The sequence below is a fragment of the Capsella rubella genome, unplaced genomic scaffold (assembly GCF_000375325.1).
Source record: "Capsella rubella cultivar Monte Gargano unplaced genomic scaffold, Caprub1_0 scaffold_5, whole genome shotgun sequence".
NCBI lineage: Eukaryota > Viridiplantae > Streptophyta > Magnoliopsida > Brassicales > Brassicaceae > Capsella > Capsella rubella.
In genome coordinates, this window is record NW_006238919.1 from 3,355,839 (window position 1) to 3,377,134 (window position 21,296).

At 35.0% G+C, this 21,296-nt stretch overlaps 4 protein-coding genes across 4 annotated transcripts; 1 reads left to right on the plus strand and 3 right to left on the minus strand.

Moving 5' to 3' along the window:
* Positions 1 to 382: 382 nt before the first annotated feature.
* Positions 383 to 2,927, minus strand: LOC17887217 (cytochrome P450 708A2). Its single transcript, XM_023782683.1, has 8 exons — positions 2,705 to 2,927; positions 2,271 to 2,595; positions 2,037 to 2,189; positions 1,539 to 1,772; positions 1,347 to 1,439; positions 1,177 to 1,255; positions 972 to 1,078; positions 383 to 871 (listed from the first exon to the last, which is right to left on the minus strand). Exons 1-8 carry the CDS (start codon positions 2,911 to 2,913, stop codon positions 653 to 655), a joined length of 1,419 nt encoding a protein of 472 aa, XP_023638451.1. The 5' UTR covers positions 2,914 to 2,927; the 3' UTR covers positions 383 to 652.
* A 2,320-nt stretch (positions 2,928 to 5,247) lies between these two features.
* LOC17885205 lies at positions 5,248 to 6,232 on the minus strand. The gene is made up of 2 exons (XM_006292222.1): positions 5,389 to 6,232; positions 5,248 to 5,252 (listed from the first exon to the last, which is right to left on the minus strand). Exons 1-2 carry the CDS (start codon positions 6,230 to 6,232, stop codon positions 5,248 to 5,250), a joined length of 849 nt encoding a protein of 282 aa, XP_006292284.1.
* Positions 6,233 to 7,943: 1,711 nt separating this feature from the next.
* LOC111830456 (uncharacterized protein K02A2.6-like) lies at positions 7,944 to 10,836 on the plus strand. Its single transcript, XM_023782317.1, has one exon. It carries the CDS (start codon positions 7,981 to 7,983, stop codon positions 10,834 to 10,836), a length of 2,856 nt encoding a protein of 951 aa, XP_023638085.1. The 5' UTR covers positions 7,944 to 7,980.
* Positions 10,837 to 15,716: 4,880 nt separating this feature from the next.
* LOC17885514 (cytochrome P450 705A22) lies at positions 15,717 to 17,487 on the minus strand. Its single transcript, XM_006290868.2, has 2 exons — positions 16,552 to 17,487; positions 15,717 to 16,469 (listed from the first exon to the last, which is right to left on the minus strand). The coding sequence occupies exons 1-2, from the start codon at positions 17,440 to 17,442 to the stop codon at positions 15,822 to 15,824; spliced, it is 1,539 nt and encodes a 512-aa protein (XP_006290930.1). The 5' UTR covers positions 17,443 to 17,487; the 3' UTR covers positions 15,717 to 15,821.
* Between the last annotated feature and the right edge of the window lie 3,809 nt (positions 17,488 to 21,296).

Below are 21,296 nucleotides of genomic sequence, written 5' to 3' on the forward strand. Positions count from 1 at the left end.
TTACAAAAAAATTTAATCAATACTAATTAAATATTATATATCTAATATATATTAAGGTCCGTCTAATGTTACTTATTTTTAAAATAAAGTTAAATTAAAATTTTATAAAAAAATATGTTATATCCAAAGTAGTAAAAAAAAAAAAAGCTAATTTTTTAAGTTAGTAAATTTTTAAGTTACTTCGAAGTTCGAACTCTGTCTTGTTTATGATACTTTTCCTTAGATTCTTTCGATCTTCAATAGATACTCCGTGGTATTGCACTTTGCAGTGCTCACTCATAGAGCTAATGGAATGCTTCACCGATATATTAGAAAATAAAAAAGTATCATGTTTAATTCAAGTGTTCACGTTTATTTAGTTTTAAACAAATCTTGATAATAGTTGGATAGAAGTTTTTTTTATACTTTTAATTCTTTTTTGGATAGACAAGATCCGATCTAGAGCTAATCCCTACTACGTGGGGTAACGTGACTTAGTGCAGTCGAACTCTAATAGAGAAGATGGAACCAAATGAACTTAACCACTTTACTAAAGACACATCCCTTATTTGGATAGAGACTGAGTATAACTCAATGTGAATATGAAAGTTACAGTATCATGAGTCATTATAAAGATATGTCAATTTAGATAGCCTTATATAAGGTTTCCAAATCACTTGATGGGAGAGATGTTCATGTGCATGCCACTAGGGAAAGAAACTAGTGGTGTACGAGTAGCCTCGTCGTCTTGTGCCATTGAGAAATCGTAGTTGGTAACAAGATGGTGAAGAAAAAGTGCAATCTGAAGCCTTGCAAATTCTGCACCAGGACACAGTCTCATCCCACCTCCAAATACCATGAATGACTTAGAAAAATTAACCAGATTTTGTCCCTGTTTTCACATTTTTCATCAAAAATTTTACATTCTTTAGATGATAACTTTTTATTACATATAGAAATTTCTGTAAAAATAGACAAGAATCAGTATATACCTCCCATCTCCAAGGATTAAACTCGAAAGGGTTCTCATATACCGCAGGATCATAATGCCTTAGTGAAGTTGCAACAAACACCATCCAACCCTTTGGAATCGTATATCCTGTTACCAGTTTTCGCACCGTAAAACGTTTAATTTAGTAAATATTTTGAAAATATGTTGAATAAGTAGCCGAATCGAATTTTAAAAATAATACTTACCTTTAATTTCAACATCTATCAAAGTCTTTCTAAACATTACAGGAGCCAGATTTACCAATCTAAGAGCCTCATTAATCACCTGCATTGCAATATATATATATATATTCTTAGTTTCAAATATTTATCATTTATATTATAATTGAAATTACTAATGGATATCTAAAATTTACCATGCTGGTGAAAGTCATGTTGTTTTTGTACTCTTCCCAAGTCACTCCAGAGTTCTTATCAACTCTGTTTTGAAGGATAGCATCATGTTCTCTCTGCCATATTATAAGCATATAATTAATGTCAAATCTATGCTTCTTTAATTTGTCTTCCTTTAACAAGTGAAAATATTGTTAGCTATGAAAAATTATTACCTTTAACTCTAAGAAAACTTTAGGATTATTTTTAATGTACTTTACTGCCATGGACATGACCACAGAAGTTGTATCTTTAGCCGCGATCGGAATAGCATAGGTTTGGAAGATAACATATTTGTCATCTAAAACGACATCTTCCATTATTGTGTTGAGGATGTCATCATGCTTCTCTCCCGATTCTTTCCTTGATTCGAGAGCTTTAGTTATCATCTTCATTGCGCCTCTGCTTGCCTAGATGAAGTTGATAGAGACAATTTTTAGACATATAGTGTAAAAATGTTAATCTTTTTCACTAGACTGGAATACAGTTGTTAGACTTCATATTTTCTAAACATGATATAATTATTTTTATTTTTATAACATAAAACTGTATAATCTATATATTCAAAGCTAATAATATTTTTCTTTCAATAAAATTTGACATATATCGTGATCACGTTAGTTAGTAACTTTTGAAACCGAGCTTTATATAAAAACCAAAGAAATTTTACTTACCATCAAGGATCTGTACAACGATTTCCAGGAAGAAAGACTAAAGAAGGACTTATACCAATCAAGATTGAAGGCCATGAAGATGTTTAAAAGATTCTCTGCAGCCTCTGCTGTGAGGTCACTTATCAACTTGGGAATCAAGTGCCTTATTATCAACTACAAATGAAGCAACAAAAGTATTGTTAAATCTTTTTAATTTCACCAATACCAAAAATAAACAAAGAACTATGTACATACGGTTCCAGCTGCCTCCTTAACATCGAAGCTCCCCGAGCTAGCCTTTGATTTAAGACCCTCATAGGTTCCTCGGTCCATGTTTCCTAACAACTTCTTCTTCAAACCATCAGGGCCAAAAAAGTTGAGAGTGATTTGTTTGAAATGCTTGTGTGTCTTCCCATGATTGACTATCGCGTCATCTCTTTGTAAGACTTTGGTAAACGCACCGGGAAGGCTAAACACGAAAGCCGTGTTCTCTTGGCGAAAAACCTCGACCATTACATCAGGGTCTGTCACTACCACGGTGTTGGATCCAAAAACGTTGGTCCGAAATATTGGCCCGTACCTAAAACGTTCTCAAGATTACAAACATATAGGATAAAAAGTATTAGGTTTCGGTACAAAACCTTTTAGTTATTCTAAGAAAAAACACACTTAAGGTTTTAATATCTTACTTGGACATCCTCTTGAGGATAAAGGGCGAGGTCTCGTTGAATCCATAAGATTTAAAGAAGTCGAGTGTCTCTCCGATGATCGGAAAACCCATTGTTCCCGGAGGTAACTTGCCATTGCACTTGGGGTTTGACCATCGGTACAACCATTTACTGATCAGTACAACAACTAAAGCTGTAACACATATTGAAACGTTCCAAATCATGTCCATTTTAGTGTGCCTTTTTAAGGTATGAAAAGAGGTATTTTGTTCGGATCTTTTGCGGCTCTTATATAGAAAAGAAGAAAATAAGTGCAACAGTTTTTTTTTTATTATTATGTCTTTATCATATGATTTTTCAACGTTAATGTTCAGCAGGAAACCTTGTTTTTTTTGGAGTTTTTATATGTTTTATGGTCAACGATAACGTTCCATTGGCTTATTAAATTATTAGATGATGTTTGGCGTTTATAAACATAAAATGAATTTTCTATTATAAAAACAAAGTTTGAATCGTGGTTATATGGAATTTAAAAGAATATAAAGTTTATTGACTATTACGATAGAGTTTTTTTTTTTTTTTTGTAAACCTTACGATAGAGTTTTAAAAACAATTAATTATAGGAAACAGTCATATGTTATATACTCTTATAACAAGGAGATATTTATGGGTCGGTGAGCGGTATATATAGTACTTCCTCCGTTTTCGAATATATCTATTGCAGAACAAAGGAAATATATTACTCGTTCCATTTCATTTTAAATGATATTTAAGATTATTACATTAAAATTGAAAAATCATATAATATTGATTTTTTCATTAAAATAAAACTAAATAATATGGATTCAACCAATAGAAAAATATAATATATAATATGATTTGTCAAAAATTATTAAATATATTTAATTTTATATAAAAAATTGTTTTCAATTTTTTAGGGCTAAATACTAATTAAAACGAATCAGAGGAAATATAACTTAAGTGATATTAAAGGTTTCCGAAGTCCAAAAACTAATATTGAGGTCGAAAGAAATCATATTATTTATTCGAATTTCATAGCCAATGCTATTCAAACCCAAATAGCGGAAAATTCTCGTACTTATTTTTTCAGCTCTTGGACCAATTTACTAGTTTTTGTTACTTAGACTTTAGATCAATTATTTATTCAACGAATTTTATGATTTAATCCACTTACCATGTTTGTGATCAGTTCATGGTTGTTGGTTATAAAGCCATGGACATGCCTAATCCATCCATGAATCCAAAAAAATATCCTTGCCACATTGTATTACTTGTTAGTTTGCCTTCAATCCAATCCGTTGGTGTGGCCATTGGTTTGCTTGCAGATACAACAAGGATTACTTCGTAAATCTTCACGTTCGTCCATCGGTATAATCAATTTTTTGCACCATTTTCAAGGGTTGCGTATATCATACATAGTGTTATACAATCTTTCATCTCCATGCTCAAGTAGTGTTAGCTGATTAGTAGGCTTATCAATACTCAATTAGTTCACTGAGCTTGGTCCACTTCTAGGCCTTGACGAAGCCATCTTCAACCTCTCTGTGATTAAGAGATTTTAAAATACCTATCGTAAAGTTGATTTATGATTCATAGAGTGATTATTTTTCGGAAACAAAAACTCTTGAAAATTCGGAAACTACACTAAACTCTTGAAATTTGGAAACTACACTGACAATTTCTATTTTTTTCGGTTTAGAAAAAAGACAGAAAGTCACGTTTCCATTTTAAAAACTCGACCAAATATTACATTTTTAATTTAGAAACTACATACACAAATATTTCGATTTATGATACATAAAGTGATTACTTTTATACCATTAGAACCGAATTAAATTTAATTGAAATATACATATACAATAATATATGATATACAAATATCTAAATTTATGGATTTTCAATGTTTTAATATTTATCTAAATTTAGTATATATATATTAGATTATTGTGTTATTTCAAATATTCTTTCCCTAATATGGTTTGGATGTTTAATATTAATATCTATATTTCCAAAATGTTTTCATATCTTAATTTCATAAAATAGAAGTAGTTTCTCGTTTCTATGTAACATAGGCTAACAGAAATAAAAGATAAATAGAAAGATAAAAGATTTCCTATCAATCTTTAACTTTTTTTTTAGATATATAAACAATGATTACATCATCTTCAATACAACTAAATCGGTAAAAAATCTACATCACGTTTATATTATTATTTTATAGTGTAGACGTTTTATGTAATTTGGGCAACAATTCACCCACATTTTTTTATACTTTTCTTAGTTTTATAATAAGTATTTTATATGGTACCGAGGATAATGCGTACAAATTAAATATAGTTAAGTAAACACATGATTCGTGAGTTATGAGGTCCTTTCAAATGATTTTTTTAAGTTACCATGTACTTACGTATTACCCAAAATCGAGATCTATTCCCACTTTCCAAGTCGTTTACAAATATTATAATTGGGATACTTAAATAGTATCATATTATATACCAGAAAAGTATCAATATACTAACTCAGAGTATCCAGATTAAAATTAATCACCCTGGATAATTTAAGTGTTATTCATAAGGGAGATTGAGAGTAATACATATTATGTACATATATAACAAATATTGCTTTAAATCACACGCATAAATTTTTTTTTTGGGTCAAAACAAAGTAGATTATCATAAACTTACCTGAGTTTCTTACAAGGAACAGAGCATCTTTTGCCAGAGTATCATCTCGGCGATTCAGTTCTCTAGAAATAAAAGTGAAAAAACAGGAGCTGAAATTAGAAGATAACTCAAGGATATCGTGGAGAATCCCGTGGAGTTCCTTAGAAGGAAGCACCAAATTAAGGGCTTTGACTAGTATCAACGAGTCAGAAGCGAAGAGAACGTTGGATAGACCCGATTCAGTTGCAACTCGGACCGCAGTCAGAGTTGCCAGGGCTTCGGCCATCAACGGGGATCGGACATGGCGGCATGCCATCGACCCGGTGGAGCAAGTTCTGTTTTGGCTATCCGTGAAGATCCACCCCAACCCGGCTTGCCCAGAATCCATCCAAGCAGCATCCGTATGAATCGTAACAGTATCGGGTGGTGGTTTGATCCCACAGGGCTGGTTACGAGTTGGTGGGGCAGAGCCATGTGTCATACCTTGCGCCTCATGCCATTCTTTTGCTCCGATAATTGCTAGAGTCAGGGAATCATAGCCGGGAATAGATATCTTCTTAAAAATCAATTGGTTTCTGGCCGACCATATCGCCCAAAGGATCCACGGGGCCAGTGGTCCGGTTATGCCTGAAGGGGGGAGGCAATTTAGCTTATTCAGAGCAGTGATCGTTCGCCCAATCGAATTCACAATATTCAGGTTTAGACACACTGCAAGGGGGGCTCTTGCCCAAATTCCTGCGGCGTAGGGGCACGAGAAGAAAAGATGGGCTGTTGATTCCGGAGCTCCATAGTGGGGGCAGACTGCAGAGTCGACTATTCGCCTTCTGATGAGGTTCTCTCCCACCGGTAAGGAGTCATGCGCCATTTTCCAAAGAAGGTGCTTTGTTTTCTGGGAGGTTTTTGATGGGCCTATACGTGGTAGTCGGCCCGTTCGAGAAAGAAGGCCTAATCCGCGATACATGGATTAAGCGGTTATGGAGCTTTGGTGTTTTAGTTTTCGGTTTTGGTTTTATAATTTCCTTTTGCTTTGATAATTCTTAGTTAAGTTAGGATTGGTGTTATCTTAATCTCTCCTTATCTCATTAGAACTCAATAGTTCTTTCTGTAGGATGTTTTGATATAAATATAAGAAAAGCCAAAAAGAGGTAGTCATAACTACCCATTCAACAAAACTTGTGTATTGTCTTCTTGCAACTCTGATTGGGACTTTACCAATTGGTATCAGAGCAATATCTCGCTATTGATTCGGATCACTTGTGGTGTCAAGAGCAATCCATCTACGTCGTGTGATTCGGACCACAAGTTGTGGTATCAAACATGGCAACTACGAACAAAGAAAGGATCGAGGAATTGGAATCTAATGTGACAGAACTAAGAGAAGGACTCGCGAAGCTTAATCACGACATGTCAAGCAAGTTTCTGTCATTAGAGGGAGCAATGAATCGTTTAACGGAAACATTAACGACATGACGTGACGGAGATTCAAGTGCTGCTCGTTCTCACCAGAGAAGTGGCGGACAAGATCATCAGATGCAGGCTCGTACGGAGGTGTCTAACGCGATCGTACCAGCACGAACGGTGAAGCTGGATTTTCCACGTTTCAGAGGTGGCGACCCGACGGCATGGCTAAGCAAAGTCAAGCAGTACTTTGACTACAACAACACCCCGATGGATCAGAAGGTTCAATTTGCATCATATCACTTCGAGGAAGAAGCGAATGAGTGGTGGCAGGCGACGTCAAAGACACTACAAGAGGATGGGCTTCAGATCACGTGGGCCGTGTTCGAAGAAGAGCTATGGATGCGTTTCGGCCCAACAGACGGGGATGATTTTGATGAAGCATTGTCAAAAATACAGCAAACGGGGACTCTTCAAGAATACCAGCGAGAGTTCGAGAGGCTGCAGAATAAAGTGGAAGGCTGGACCCAAAAGGCTCTTATCGGAACGTATGTAGGAGGTCTTGATCCTATTATTGCAGACAGCATTCGTATGTTTCGGCCAAAAACATTAAAGGAGGTCTTAAACTTGGCAAGAATGAAGGATGAACAACTCCAACGCCAACGTCGGAAATTCCGATCACCATCGCAACGTGCTCTGCCAACCAACGCTTTGAGTCGTCTGAACCCTTTAAAGGAACCAGATCCGATGCCTAAAGAAGGTTCTTCACGTACCCCACGCAAACTGAGCTGGGAGGAGCTTAAGAAGAAACGAAGTTTGGGATTATGCTTTATTTGTGATGAAAAGTATATTCCGGGACATAAATGTAGACAACCGCAGCTGTTCATTATGGAGGGTGAAGACGAGGACAGCGAAGAGAAGGCAAATGACTCTCAGGAAGAAGATGAGACTGTGGAAATCTCGGCATACGCACTTACGGGGTGGAATGCACCACAAACTATTCGTTTGCACACTACAATTGGGAAGCACGAGTTGGCTGCTTTAGTTGACAGTGGCTCGACACATAATTTTGTGAGTGAAAAGACAGGCCGCGACTTGAAGTTAATCTCCACACCAGTTAAGGCATTCTCAGTTAAAGTAGCAGATGGTAAACCCTTACGATGCCTTGGTAAGTTCGAAGACGTGCTCATCACGGTTGGAGGCGTTGAATTTACTATGACACTTTATATACTTCCCTTGATTGGCCTCGACTTGGTTCTCGGTGTTCAGTGGCTTAGTGGCTTGGGACCAACTGTTCGTGATTGGAAGGCTCAAACCATGGAGTTTCGCTGGGCTAATAAGGTTCACAAGCTACACGGCTTACAACCTCAACTACAGGAAGCACGGTTACATGAAGTGGAAAAAGAGGCACGTAACGGACAAACTCTATTTGCTATTCAGGTGGACCATAACGCAACAACGGCATCGGTTATACCCGACGATTTAAAGGCCCTAGTCCGTGAATATGACGAATTATTCAAGCAGCCAACACAGCTTCCTCCACATCGAACAATTGAGCATCGCATAGCCTTAAAGGAAGGAACGGATCCGGTTAATGTGCGCCCATATCGATATGCACACTTCCAGAAAAATGAAATTGAAAGGCAGGTTAGTGAGATGTTACAAACGGGTATAATCCAGCCTAGTTCAAGCCCTTTTTCGTCTCCAGTACTTCTAGTTAAGAAAAAGGACGGTACGTGGCGTTTTTGTACCGACTATCGTGCATTGAATTCGGTGACGATAAAGGACCGGTTCCCTATACCAACGGTCGATGACATGTTGGATGAACTCCATGGGGCAGCATTCTTTACAAAATTAGACTTAACGGCTGGATACCATCAAGTTCGTATGCATACGGATGATGTTCCAAAGACGGCTTTTCGCACACACAACGGTCACTATGAATATTTGGTAATGCCGTTTGGCCTGTGCAATGCACCATCAACATTCCAAGCTCTCATGAATGACATTTTCCGGCCTATATTGCGAAAATTTGTTTTAGTCTTCTTTGACGACATTCTCGTATATAGCCCGACTTGGGACTCTCACAAGTCGCACGTGGAGCAGGTTTTTTCTATTCTCCGACAACAAAAACTGGCGGTCAAGCTTAAAAAATGTGAGTTTGGGCAACGTGAGTTGGAGTACCTAGGCCATATAATCTCGGATGCTGGAGTCAAAGTGGATAAATCGAAGATACAAGCAATGTTAGATTGGCCTACACCAACGACGATTACGGAGTTACGTGGATTTTTGGGCTTAACCGGTTATTATCGAAAGTTTGTACAAGACTACGGAATCATAGCCCGACCTTTGACCAACCTCTTGCGTAAGGGCTCCTTTGGCTGGGGACCAGAGGCGGATAAAGCTTTCCTTAAGCTGAAAGACGCCATGACAACAACGCCAACGTTAGCTTTGCTGGATTTTACTAAAACTTTTGTCATACAAACTGATGCGTCCGGAGATGGTATTGGGGCGGTATTGACTCAAGATGACCAGCCAATCGCATTTATGAGTCGCTCTTTGGGGGTTACAAAGAAGTCATGGTCGACATACGCACGAGAAATGTTGGCTATTGTGGTTGCTATTCGGACGTGGAGGCCATATTTGATTGGACGACACTTTATTATTCAAACAGATCAGCGGAGCTTACGTTACCTCTTGGAACAACGGATTTTGACCCCGGAGCATCATGACACGCCTATGGGGGGGCATTCCGGTGTGTTACGGACTTACAAACGTTTGGCTCGACTGTTTTACTGGCCAGCAATGCACCGGGTCGTCAAACAGTACGTCGCTGAGTGTGAAATTTGTCAACGCGCCAAGTCGACTTCTCTTGCACCGGCCGGGCTTCTCCAACCATTACCTATTCCGGATCAAGTTTGGGAGGATATCTCCATGGACTTTGTGGATGGACTACCTCGTTCGAATGGTCATACAACAATTATGGTAGTGGTTGATCGGTTGACAAAGTCAGCTCATTTGGTTCCCTTGGCTCACCCCTATACGGCTAAGGTCGTCGCAGCTAAATTTGTTGATTATATTGTCAAATTACACGGTATGCCCCGGTCAATTGTCAGTGACCGCGATCCCATTTTTGTGAGCTTGTTTTGGAAAGAGTTTTGGAAATTGGCAGGTACAAAGTTGCGGATGTCTTCCGCCTATCATCCACAGACGGATGGTCAAACAGAGGTGGTTAATCGGTGTATCGAGCAGTTTTTACGTTGTTTTGTTCAGAACCGCCATACACAATGGAGTTCTCTTCTTCCTTGGGCCGAGTTTTGGTATAATACTTCGTATCATTCGTCGACGGGTACTACTCCTTTCCAAGCTCTATATGGTCGGCCACCGCCTGCGATTCCACAGTATGACGTCGGTTCTTCGACGCTCGCAGAGATCGATGAGCAACTCGCTTCTCGCGATGAGCTCCTTTCCGAGTTAAAACACCAGCTACATAAGGCTAATAACCGGAATAAGCAGTTGGCCGATGCAAAACGTCGAGAAGTTACTTTGGAATGTGGCAGTTGGGTTTACCTTCGTCTCCAGCCGTATCGGCAGCGGTCAGTGTTACGCCGGACGTCGCAAAAGCTTGCACATAAATATTTTGGACCCTTTCAGGTCGAGGAACGGGTTGGTGAAGTGGCTTATCGTCTCAAGTTACCTTCCGGGTCCCGAATACATCCAGTCTTTCATGTTTCTCTACTTAAGCCGCATGTGGGAACGACAATGCCGGCGCCGGGAGCTCTTCCGCCGTTACGAGAGAGTGGCTATTTGCACTTACAGCCGGAGCAAGTCTTACGTCGGCGATCAGTTGCGACGGGGACCACATCGCATTCCGAGCTCTTAATCAAATGGAAAGGCCTTTCTCCGGAAGATGCTACATGGGAGGAGGAGAAGCAGGTTCACGCCAGCTTTCCGGATTTCATTTTGAACCTTGAGGACAAGGTTATTGTTCGTGGGGAGGGTATTGATGGGCCTATATGTGGTAGTCGGCCCGTTCGAGAAAGAAGGCCTAATCCGCGATACATGGATTAAGCGGTTATGGAGCTTTGGTGTTTTAGTTTTCGGTTTTGGTTTTATAATTTCCTTTTGCTTTGATAATTCTTAGTTAAGTTAGGATTGGTGTTATCTTAATCTCTCCTTATCTCATTAGAACTCAATAGTTCTTTCTGTAGGATGTTTTGATATAAATATAAGAAAAGCCAAAAAGAGGTAGTCATAACTACCCATTCAACAAAACTTGTGTATTGTGTTCTTGCAACTCTGATTGGGACCTTACCAGTTTTAACCCGCCATATCGAAGAGCTCCAATTAAAATCGTCCAAGGGATTAGGCAAATGATCAGGGGGAGAGGAAGATGCTGCTGCATCAGAAGTGGTCTCATAGTACCCAGATTTTACAGAATACTCACCCGAAACAGATGGAAGCCAAGCCCAGGCATCAGGAGCACCTTTTTTACTGGGTCGGAGTTTGAGAATTTCCTGGGCATAAGCGGGAAGAATTTTCATGACCAGGTGCACATTCCATTCCCGAGATTCAGGTAACAATAAGTCGGAAACTTTTAGGTCTTGCCAGTCCTTTGTGGGACGACCTATTGGTTGTTGGGGGGTTGAGAGAGAGAGAGCCAGGGACTATTCCAAACAGAAATGGATTGTCCTGTGCCTATGATTTTACCTAGTTTGGGTTTAAGTAGATCTCTGCCAATGCAAATGCCCTTCCATCCATGAGAAGCTGAACTTGGTACAGGGCTGTCTAGAAAGTCAGAGGTAGGACAGTATTTGCCCAACAGAACTCTTGCCAAGAGGCAGTGTGGTTTAGTGAGGATCCGCCAGCTCAGTTTTGCAAGGAGTGCATCATTAAAGCCCTTAATATCTCTGAAGCCGAGTCCCCCATCTCTGAAGGATTTGGTCATTTTTGTCCAAGAGATTCAACACATCTTCTTCTGTCCTTTGTTTGAATCCCACCAGAATCTTGTGAGTGCTGACTGGATACGGGAACATAAGGAAATTGGTAGCTTAAAGCAGGCCATTGTGTAAGTGGGCATAGCAGCTAAAACTGACTTGAGCAGAGTTAGCTTTCCAGCAGAGGATAAGAATCTTGAAGACCAGCTAACTGCTCTTTGCTTGATACGGTCCACTATCATGCTGAAAACATCCTTTTTTTTCCTCCCAAAAACCTCAGGTAACCCCAAATATTTACCTTTGCCTCCTTCTTTATGGATGTTCAGGATTCTTTTCACCCTGTCTTTTGTTGCTTTTTTTGTCTTGGCTGAGAAGGTTATAGATGATTTCTCTTGGTTTATCTTCTGCCCAGAACCCTGTTCATACTTCTGGAGGATACTGGCCAACTTGTTGCAGCTCTTTGGCTCAGTACTGCAGAAAAACATGGTATCATCAGCAAACAAGAGGTGATTAATTCGAGGGCTGCCCTTTGCAACTCTAATTCCCAGTAAGCTTCCCTGATCCTGAGCCTTACTGCAAAGTCCAGACAAAACTTCACTGCAGAGGATGAACAGATAAGGGGAGAGAGGGTCTCCTTGTCGAATACCTCTCTGGGGTATTACCAGTCCTTTGGCTTGCCCATTTAGTAAATAAGAATAGGAGACAGTGGTTATGCACTGCATAACCCATTGGATCCATTGGTTGTGGAAACCCATTCTTTCAAGGACTGCTTTTATGAAGTCCCATTCCAGCCTGTCGTAAGCTTTGCTCATATCGGTCTTTATCGCCATAAAACATCTTTTTGAGCCTTGGAAGTTTTGAGATAGTGTAGGGTTTCATGAGTTATAAGCACATTATCTGTTATTGCTCTCTGAATATGTATTTTAAAAGATATGAATTAAAAAGATATGTATTTTAAAAGATATGATATAAAACATCACACGCATAAATAAATATGTATTTTATAAGATATGAATTAAAAAAAATTAGAAGGGATTGAGACGTATAAACAAATGAGATTATTAAAACAAATGAGGCAATTAATTCTGCTAACAACCATGTGATTAGCTTATATTTAATAAGCTAACAGTCTAGGTTTATATTTTTTTTATAGTATGGAGCTTTATAATTTAAAGAGTCGATGCAAAGATTTCTTTTATCTCTTTTAGTGTATCTTTTTTAAATTACTCCCTTAATATATCTATTTTCAAAAATATCCCTGTTAAATATAAAAAATTATGAAATTTTATATGAACTACAAGGTACTTTTATATAATAACCACTACTGGAAAATTCGATACAAATATTTCATAATTTTTTAAAAGGTTTTAAATCGTTTTTAAAAATTTGATAAAGTTTTTAAAAGGGGTTATAAGGTATTTTAAAAAACTTTATAAGTTATTTTTACAATATTTATGAAAGTTATATAAAATTGTATACACATACAAAAGTAATTTGTGTGAATATTTATAAGTTTATAAACATATTTAGATAGATTTTAAAGTTTTTTTGATAAAGTTTGAAAATAGAGTATTTTTTAAAAGTGATAATTTTAAAATTTCCCCTTTATTCATTTATATTCCTTAAAACGTGTATTTTTGTGTGTTTGTGTGTGTTTTTTTAATTGAGGACTGACTTTTATAGTATATAATAATAAAAGATTCTTGAAGAAAATAAGAAAGATCTACTTCAATTATGCATGTTACTGTGTTAGACAAAGGGTGTGGTTTGTTCACATCTCTGAAATAAAATATTAATTATAGTAAGAGATATTATATCATTTGAGAGACACATAAACAAATAAACAAATAAGCTACGGTGATGTCTCTCTTCTATTTTTTTTTGTCTTTTGTATTATAAAGTTTTTAAATGGACAATTCTTACAAAAAACTATGTTTTAAAACGAAACATTCATCTTAAACGCTATATCTTATCTTTAAAAAATTAATACTCTAAATCTAAAATAGTCAACTAAGAAATAAAAAATTTCTTCTTTAAAAATAAATGAATTTTTTTTAAAAGAAATATTTCATAGTATTTTTTAGAAAAATAAAATAATAGTGAAGTTTTAGAAAAAAAAATAATAATAAGACAGAACGAAACACAAAATCTTGAAAAAAATAATGTTTTGTAATTTTTTTGTGTGATTTTAGTGTTATGCTAAATAATTTATTAACAGTATAAATGAAATCGTATCGTGATAAAATTATAAGTTATATGTTAAGTTTGAAATAATTCTGATAAATCATTTATTATCGTGTTGAATAATTGTATCATATTGTAGAAGCTAAAAACATATGACCTATAAATGTTGGATAAAAAAGTCTATAATTTATTGATATTTAGTACTTCATCTCGCTAAGCTATTTGTTACCATATATAGAGGTATTTTTGTCCAACTAAAGTAACTATGAAAGGGAATTAATTTAAAAAATACTAATGTCAAATACTTAATTTTTCATATATTTGAGTATACAGAGTGGTATTTCTCTAGTTATATTCCACATATTTATGATAAATCACCGTAACTCTTGTAAAATTTCTAAAACAATATAAGATTTCAAAAAACAAAAAGGACAGATAACTCAAATATAAATAGTAAGGATAAATTACTCATTTTTTTTCTCTGTCTCTTATTTCCAAAAATATAAGTATAAAAGCGGATAAGTTGATACGCAAATTTCTAACTATTCTGCATTTTTTGAGTTTGTAAACAATTTTCCGTCCAATTGACTATTATGAGTTAATTTAATTTAGTTTGTTTTTGCCAAAAAAAAAAAAAAAAAAAAAAAACAGGACAAATTACTCATCTAATCTACTTGTGAAATAATTGTCTCATCATGTATTGTGGGACTGGTGATATCATTGTATTCACATATATCTTGGGATCTGGAGTAAAAGTAGAGTCATGAACCATTTATCAATTTTATCAAATAACTAATATACAATTTTAGTACTTACAGGAGACGTGACAGGTGATGTGTTCTTAAAAGAGGATACTAGGATGCTTAATGGAAGATATTAGGATGCATTTAATTTTCTCTTGATCATGTGCTCTTCTGATTCATTTGTAACATTTGAATATATATATATATATCCAAATAATTAATCTAAATGAGATTTTTTTTTTTTGAATAATCGAAAAGGTTCTGGGCCCGTAAGTACATACATCCCCTTATGCCCGAAATCAGAGCATGTTATATAGTGTCGTCCCAAACGCTACTCGAACCGGCGACCTCTAAGCTTTTACCAGAGATTTTTACCAATTAAACTATTAACACTTGATTATCTATATGAGATCTTTCTTTTGGACCAAAGCATTTTCATTCGCTACAAATTTCAAACGAGAGAAGTTCATACAAATTGAAGCTAAGACAATACAAAGACAATAAAGATTTAGATCGTAAGATGTCCTCCTCATAAATGATCAACTGGCACAGACCGTAAGCCGGAAGCCAAGGTCGAGAGCTTGTAATAAGAGTTCTCTTCATATAGAAGGAGGATGTGATATATATAGATTCTCTATAAAACGGATCAGTAGTTGAATACTACGGTCACATATATTAGATATTCAAAATTTACAGTATAGATTTGATCTCCTCATCTAAGCTTCGATTTAATATACTATTTATCAATACTTTACAAATTTAACGGTGGGCGACGGGTTATATTGCATATCATTTTTGATTTAACGAGTTATTTTTGAACTTTTGAGAATTGAAGGACAAAGTTGCAAAACATAACAGCTTTGGAAGTTAATTCTTTTTTTTTTTGCATAAAACCCTACTTCTAAATTTCTAATTACTGTTTCATCGCCTAATTATTAATTTGCACTTTAAAGCTATATAAAAGAAAAAAATCCACTACTATGCTGGTTTGTACTGGGCCTGGGTCATATCAGTTAGAAAACGAAACACTAAAAGCAGAGTCGAAGACTAGTGTAGTAGTAGTTGATTTTTAAAACATAACATAAAATTTATTAGTAGAACAATCTTTATTCAATAAAACAAACTTTCAAATACAACAAACATAATGAAGTTGAACGTTTTTGAACACATCATAACAAAGCTGTAAGCAAAGTCATGAACTCGGATTCTCAAGATTCAAAGTTAAAGGGTCGTTTCTAACCACAGGAGTACACTTAAACGGATGAGCCATGGCTAGATTCATTCCTGCAGTAGTTTCTTCCATGTTAACCTTGTCTTCTTTGATTTTCCAATCAAAACACTGAACCATCACACCAACCGCGATACCTACAAAGAGATAAGCTAGATTTGATCCAGGACAGCCTCTCCTTCCAGCTCCAAAAGGAAGGTACTTCATCATGCCTTGCTCTTTCTCATCTTCTTGTCTTGATCTCGAAGAAAGTAAGAACCTCTCTGGCTTAAACTCATTAGGATCTTCCCAAGTATCAGGATCTCTCATCAAAGCATAAACATTAATAACAAGCATTGTCTTCTCTGGCATGTAAAAGCCTTTGACCTCACAACTCTCTTGGAATGTTCTAACCAAGAGCGGCGATGGAGGGTGCATTCGTAGTCCTTCCTTAACCGTCGCTTGCAAATAAGGCAGGTTTGGTAGATCAGTTTCTTTCATCAATCTTGATTTCCCTACAACCGAATCGATTTCTTCTCTAATTCTCTCAAGAATGTTAGGCTTGTTAATAAGTTCAGCCAATATCCATTGTACTGTTTGCGCGGAAGTGTCAGTTCCTCCAAGGAAAATCTCCTACATAAGTACATAACATATAACATTGACATTGATTCTCAATAAATTGACCAAATGTGAAGTGAAAGAAGAGTGTTCTTACCACAAACAAAGACTTAATCTGCTTCCTACTGATCTTATACTCCGCGTTTTCGTCCCGGTAAGCTTCCAACAACAAATCCATCATGTCCTTATTTTCATGCTCCTCAACTCTCTCTTCATGTTCCACAAGAAGCCTCTCTAGCAAATCGTCGAATTCGCTAGAAACTCCCATTATCTCCTTTTTAAACAGCGGGATTCGAGGAAACATGTTTGCGAAAAAGATCTTCTTCGTTAAGGCAGTTGACTTGACAAGCAATTCTCTAACTCTCTCCGCCTCACCATTCTCATCTGAACAACTCCTCCCCATACTCATCCTACATATGATGTTATTAGTAAGCTTCATTGCTTCCTTACTAACCTCAATGCTCTCTTTCTTCATTGCCTTATCCAAAAGGTTCTCATAAAACATTTGTAGCTCCTCTGCCCGGCCGCCTCGTGATTGCTCAATCGCTTGCGGCCGGAGAAGCTTTGTAGCAACCATCTTCTTCATGAATTTCCAGTAATCTCCATAAGGAGCAGTGATGAAACCAGAAGATCCAAGAAAAAGAGAGTCGCCGAGGGAAGTTGCAACTCGAGACGAGACGTTCACATCATGTGTCTTGTAGATCTCGTAAGCCACTGATGGGGAAGAGACAAGAACTATAGGCAAATTTACGACACGAAGATAAAGAAAAGAACCGAACTTAGTGGATATGTTCTGAAGTGACTTGTGAGTAAGATTTGAGAGGAGAAGATGAAGATGACCGATGATTGGTAGAGAAGGAGGGCTTGGAGGTAGAACACAGCCAGCGCGTGAGCCTTTTTGTTTCTTGAATAAGAGATAGTAACAAAGAAGTGATAAGATGATGAAGATGAAACAGTTTTGTAAGTCAATGGTCATTAGTGTCGCCATTGTTGCTCTTGCTCAAGCTGCAGAGGAAAAATGAAACAGATCAATTGATTTGTTTATTACCTAAATATAGATTATATAATATGTTATTTTTTGAACCAAATTAATGAAAGTTGAAATTATTTTCTTCTTAATAATCACTATAAAATAATCAAATCTCAGAAGTTATTATACTTAATATAAAGCGTGACAAATGTGCCAAATAATATTATTTAAAATTTACTTTCTCCGCACAGTTTGGTAAGGTACTATACTACGGGGGGGACAAAGTACTATACTACAACTTATAAGGATAAAAGAAAGAAAATTTGTTTGTTTAACATTTTTAATTTCCATTATTAGTATTATTTATATTTATAAATAATTTTAAATTTTAAAAGATAATTATATTTAATTATATTCATTTAATTCACTATTTTATTTTATTTTATATGAATCGTTAAAAGTGTTATAGACTGTAATATGTGTTATATTTTTGAGAAACGCATTAATACTGAGAAAATATATTATTTATAGAATACGAAAGAAAGAGTTCAAAGATATATATATGTTTTGAGTAGTGGAAATACACCAATAGAAAGCTATACTAAAATACATTGAAGAAAAAGCTAAATAAAAAAAGAAAAATTAATTAGTAAAAATAGATACAAAACATAATTAGTACTGACTTTGGAAATGAAATGCCTTGAGTAGGTAAAAACATTTTAACTGCTAATATTTCGGGAAATAAATATTCAAGTAAAAATATAAATTATTTCGATGTGTAAAAGTTAAAGTTTCAGACTTTCAGTTTGACAAAAAAAAAAAAAAAAGTTAAAAGTTTCAGTTTTTTTGCAAAAACTTTCGTATGGGTTAATTTCAAAGGACATGTAATGGTTTTATATTGTGGGTTATAGAGTTGGGTTCTAATAATGTGGACAGGGCCGTGCTTGCTACGGGCTATAGCATCACTTTGTCTAACTAATAATACTTGGGATTCATAAGTAGCCAGATATAATAATCTATCTTTGTTATAAATCGTATGCTAAGTTGTTGTTAGATCTTGATTGTTGCTTTGCATGACCATTAAAATTTGAAATATCATCCGCATACATAACTTTCTTTGCATGAACATTAGAATTTTATGAAATCCTAAAGAATAAATATATGTTTCAGAGCTGTCTTTTGTAAATCCTAATCTGTTTTTTGTTTACAATCAATCAAAATTAGAGGTGAGTGCGTGGGCATGGTTTATCTAAGTTTGATGGAATGTTTTTATGCTTGTTTGAGTGTGCATATGGATTTGTGGATTTGGATATGTGGCTGCTTGTATAGTTTTTTGTTGGTTTGCTCATGTTTTACTGTTATGGTTTGTGGGGATCGGTTTTGGAGCAGGGATTCAATGTTAGGAGTGGCAAGAGTTGATTCCAGGGTTTTTATGGAGGCAGTATCGACATCAGGTGGTTATCAATCGAGACCAATCGTGTTGAGGTGGTGATCGATCCTAGGAGGGGTATCGATCGACACTAATGCTGGCTGGAGGCGTTTTAGCTTCATAAAATGTGTAGTTGACTATTGTTTTGGGTTTGATTATGTGTCATTGCATTTTATTTTTCTTGTGTGTAGAGCTTACTTGCTTAATTGATGGGAGGATCGTCATATTGAGTAGTTGTGATAATATTCATGCATCTCTTTTCTGTTGTACTATAGGTAAACAAAAAATGTGATTATGGTATCATGGTGATAAAGAAAGGGTTGATATAGGATCTCGAGTTATTTGTTTTGGTATATGTTATTTATGTTTCCGGTGGAATTTGGTTAGAAACATGTTTTAGGATGCTAAATAGTATTGTTTTATTGAATTAATGGTTTAACTAATTGACTTATGAAGTTGATCAGTTACTGGTTATTGCTTTAGTTTGTTGGTTGTTTTAATTTTTTTGTCAACAGTTTAATTTCTATTTTATGGAAAATAAAAAATAACGATGTATAAAAGTAAAAATTGGGTTTCTTTCAATAAAGAAAAAAAAGCTTTTCAATTTGCCATCTTTTTCTATTTTTGCCGTTTAATACATGTAGTTCGAACTAGATTAAAAATACTCAGGTTATTTAATTTTGTTTGTAAAACTGTTTGTTTATTAAACCGTTGGTTGAATCGTACTCAATACTTAACTGTCGTTTACGGCATACGAAAACGCTAACTTGAGTTAAGTCTTATCTTCACATGGTTAAGTAGACTAATCGAAAAACAATATTGCCTTTCTAATATTTCCCCCAAATTGATTTAGGATCGAAGAACCCTAAATTTCGGTCTGGAATAGTGCTCATATATGAAGTAATCCATAGATTATCCTGGTTATATCCTTGATTGTTAAAAATAATTCTTTCTTAATTATAATTTGGTTCAAAATTTAACCCGTTCAACCAATATTTCATTATTTTACTAATCTAATAGATATCAGATTATTTGACATGTTGTTTTAATTAACAATAGCATAAAAAACAATCATTGAAGTTATAAAATGAATTTAGCTACAGATCTATGTATTAATTTAGTTATAAATTACAAAATGAGTCAGGTACAGATCTTTCACATCGTCACAACTCACACCAAATCTCTTCTAATCTCTATATATATAATATATTCTTATAAAGACAAAATCTTCTATATATATATATATATTAAAATTAAGACAAAATCGTCTTCACGTGAATGAATCAATCATGAAACAATGTAAACTGAAGATTCACAATCGTCACACGTAACCAATATAAACCGTATATTTAAAACGAGTCAGGTACAGACTCAATTATGTGAATATGGACCAATATTATCTTATCTTATCTTCACGTGAACCAATCGTTGTTATATTAATTTTAAAAAGTACATAACGTGATTCTCATGGAAACTCTCAACGTCTCTCTAACCAATATATACGGTGGAATCATTTTTAATTTAGTTTAATTTTAATATATTGGTTTGATTCCATGCTGTTTTTATATTGGCATTGCTAGAAAACAATAAAAACATAAATATATTAAAGTATTTTTTGTCCAAAATATATATATATATATTAAAGTATTTAATAAGTTACTATTTAAATTTTTTTTTATATATATTTTGTCATTTCATTTCGTCCTAAAAAAGAGGTAGATGATATCTAGGTGGAAATCAAAAGATAGTATCTAGAATACTGAATTTACACGATTCTAAGCGGTTTAAACGTTTACAAGATAAAATATTATATATATAATATCATAGATAAAAAAATATTATGTAAAACTATATGTTTAGAGAAAAGGAGAATAATAAATTATAAACAAATATGAGAAAAATGTTTGTTTAATTTCTATCAACAACATATAAATATTTCTAAATATATATATGAATATAAAACTTACAAAATTGAAATAATATACTTATTTATTTAAAAATTATAAAGTTGAATTTATGTAATTTTTGACGGTCGTTTAAATGGGGTCTAGATGACTGCTTTGACCGCTTTTTAAGATTACTGGTACTATAATATAATTTATCTGTTTTATTATAAAATTTTAATATAATTAAATATAATAATTTTAAACTAAATTATATTTTACAATACTAGTATAGATTGATATTTGAACAGTACAAAACTCTTTTTTTTTTGAGAAATTGATAACAATAACCTTTTTATGATACCCTCTTTTAAAAATACCCTCTTTTTTTACCATTTTCATTTTTGCCCTTTCTTAATTTTTAATGGCTATTTTACCCCTATTTAAAATAATATTCTTTCACAAAGGAAGGAATATTCCTTCCAAAAATTTTCCCCCAAAATTTCCCCCCCAAAAATTTCCCGCCAAAAACTTTCCCGCCAAAATTTTCCCGCCAAAAA

Coding starts and splice junctions, on each gene's coding strand:
- LOC17885514 (XM_006290868.2), bottom strand. CDS start 17,442: ATGGCGACACTAATGACCATTGACTTACAAAACTGTTTCATCTTCATC. Junction 16,470..16,551: donor AGATTAAGTCTTTGTTTGTG/GTAAGAACACTC, acceptor GTACTTATGTAG/GAGATTTTCCTTGGAGGAAC.
- LOC17885205 (XM_006292222.1), bottom strand. CDS start 6,232: ATGGCGCATGACTCCTTACCGGTGGGAGAGAACCTCATCAGAAGGCGA.
- LOC111830456 (XM_023782317.1), top strand. CDS start 7,981: ATGACACTTTATATACTTCCCTTGATTGGCCTCGACTTGGTTCTCGGT.
- LOC17887217 (XM_023782683.1), bottom strand. CDS start 2,913: ATGGACATGATTTGGAACGTTTCAATATGTGTTACAGCTTTAGTTGTT. Junction 1,256..1,346: donor ACATGACTTTCACCAGCATG/GTAAATTTTAGA, acceptor ATTGCAATGCAG/GTGATTAATGAGGCTCTTAG. Junction 872..971: donor TTAATCCTTGGAGATGGGAG/GTATATACTGAT, acceptor ATGTGAAAACAG/GGACAAAATCTGGTTAATTT.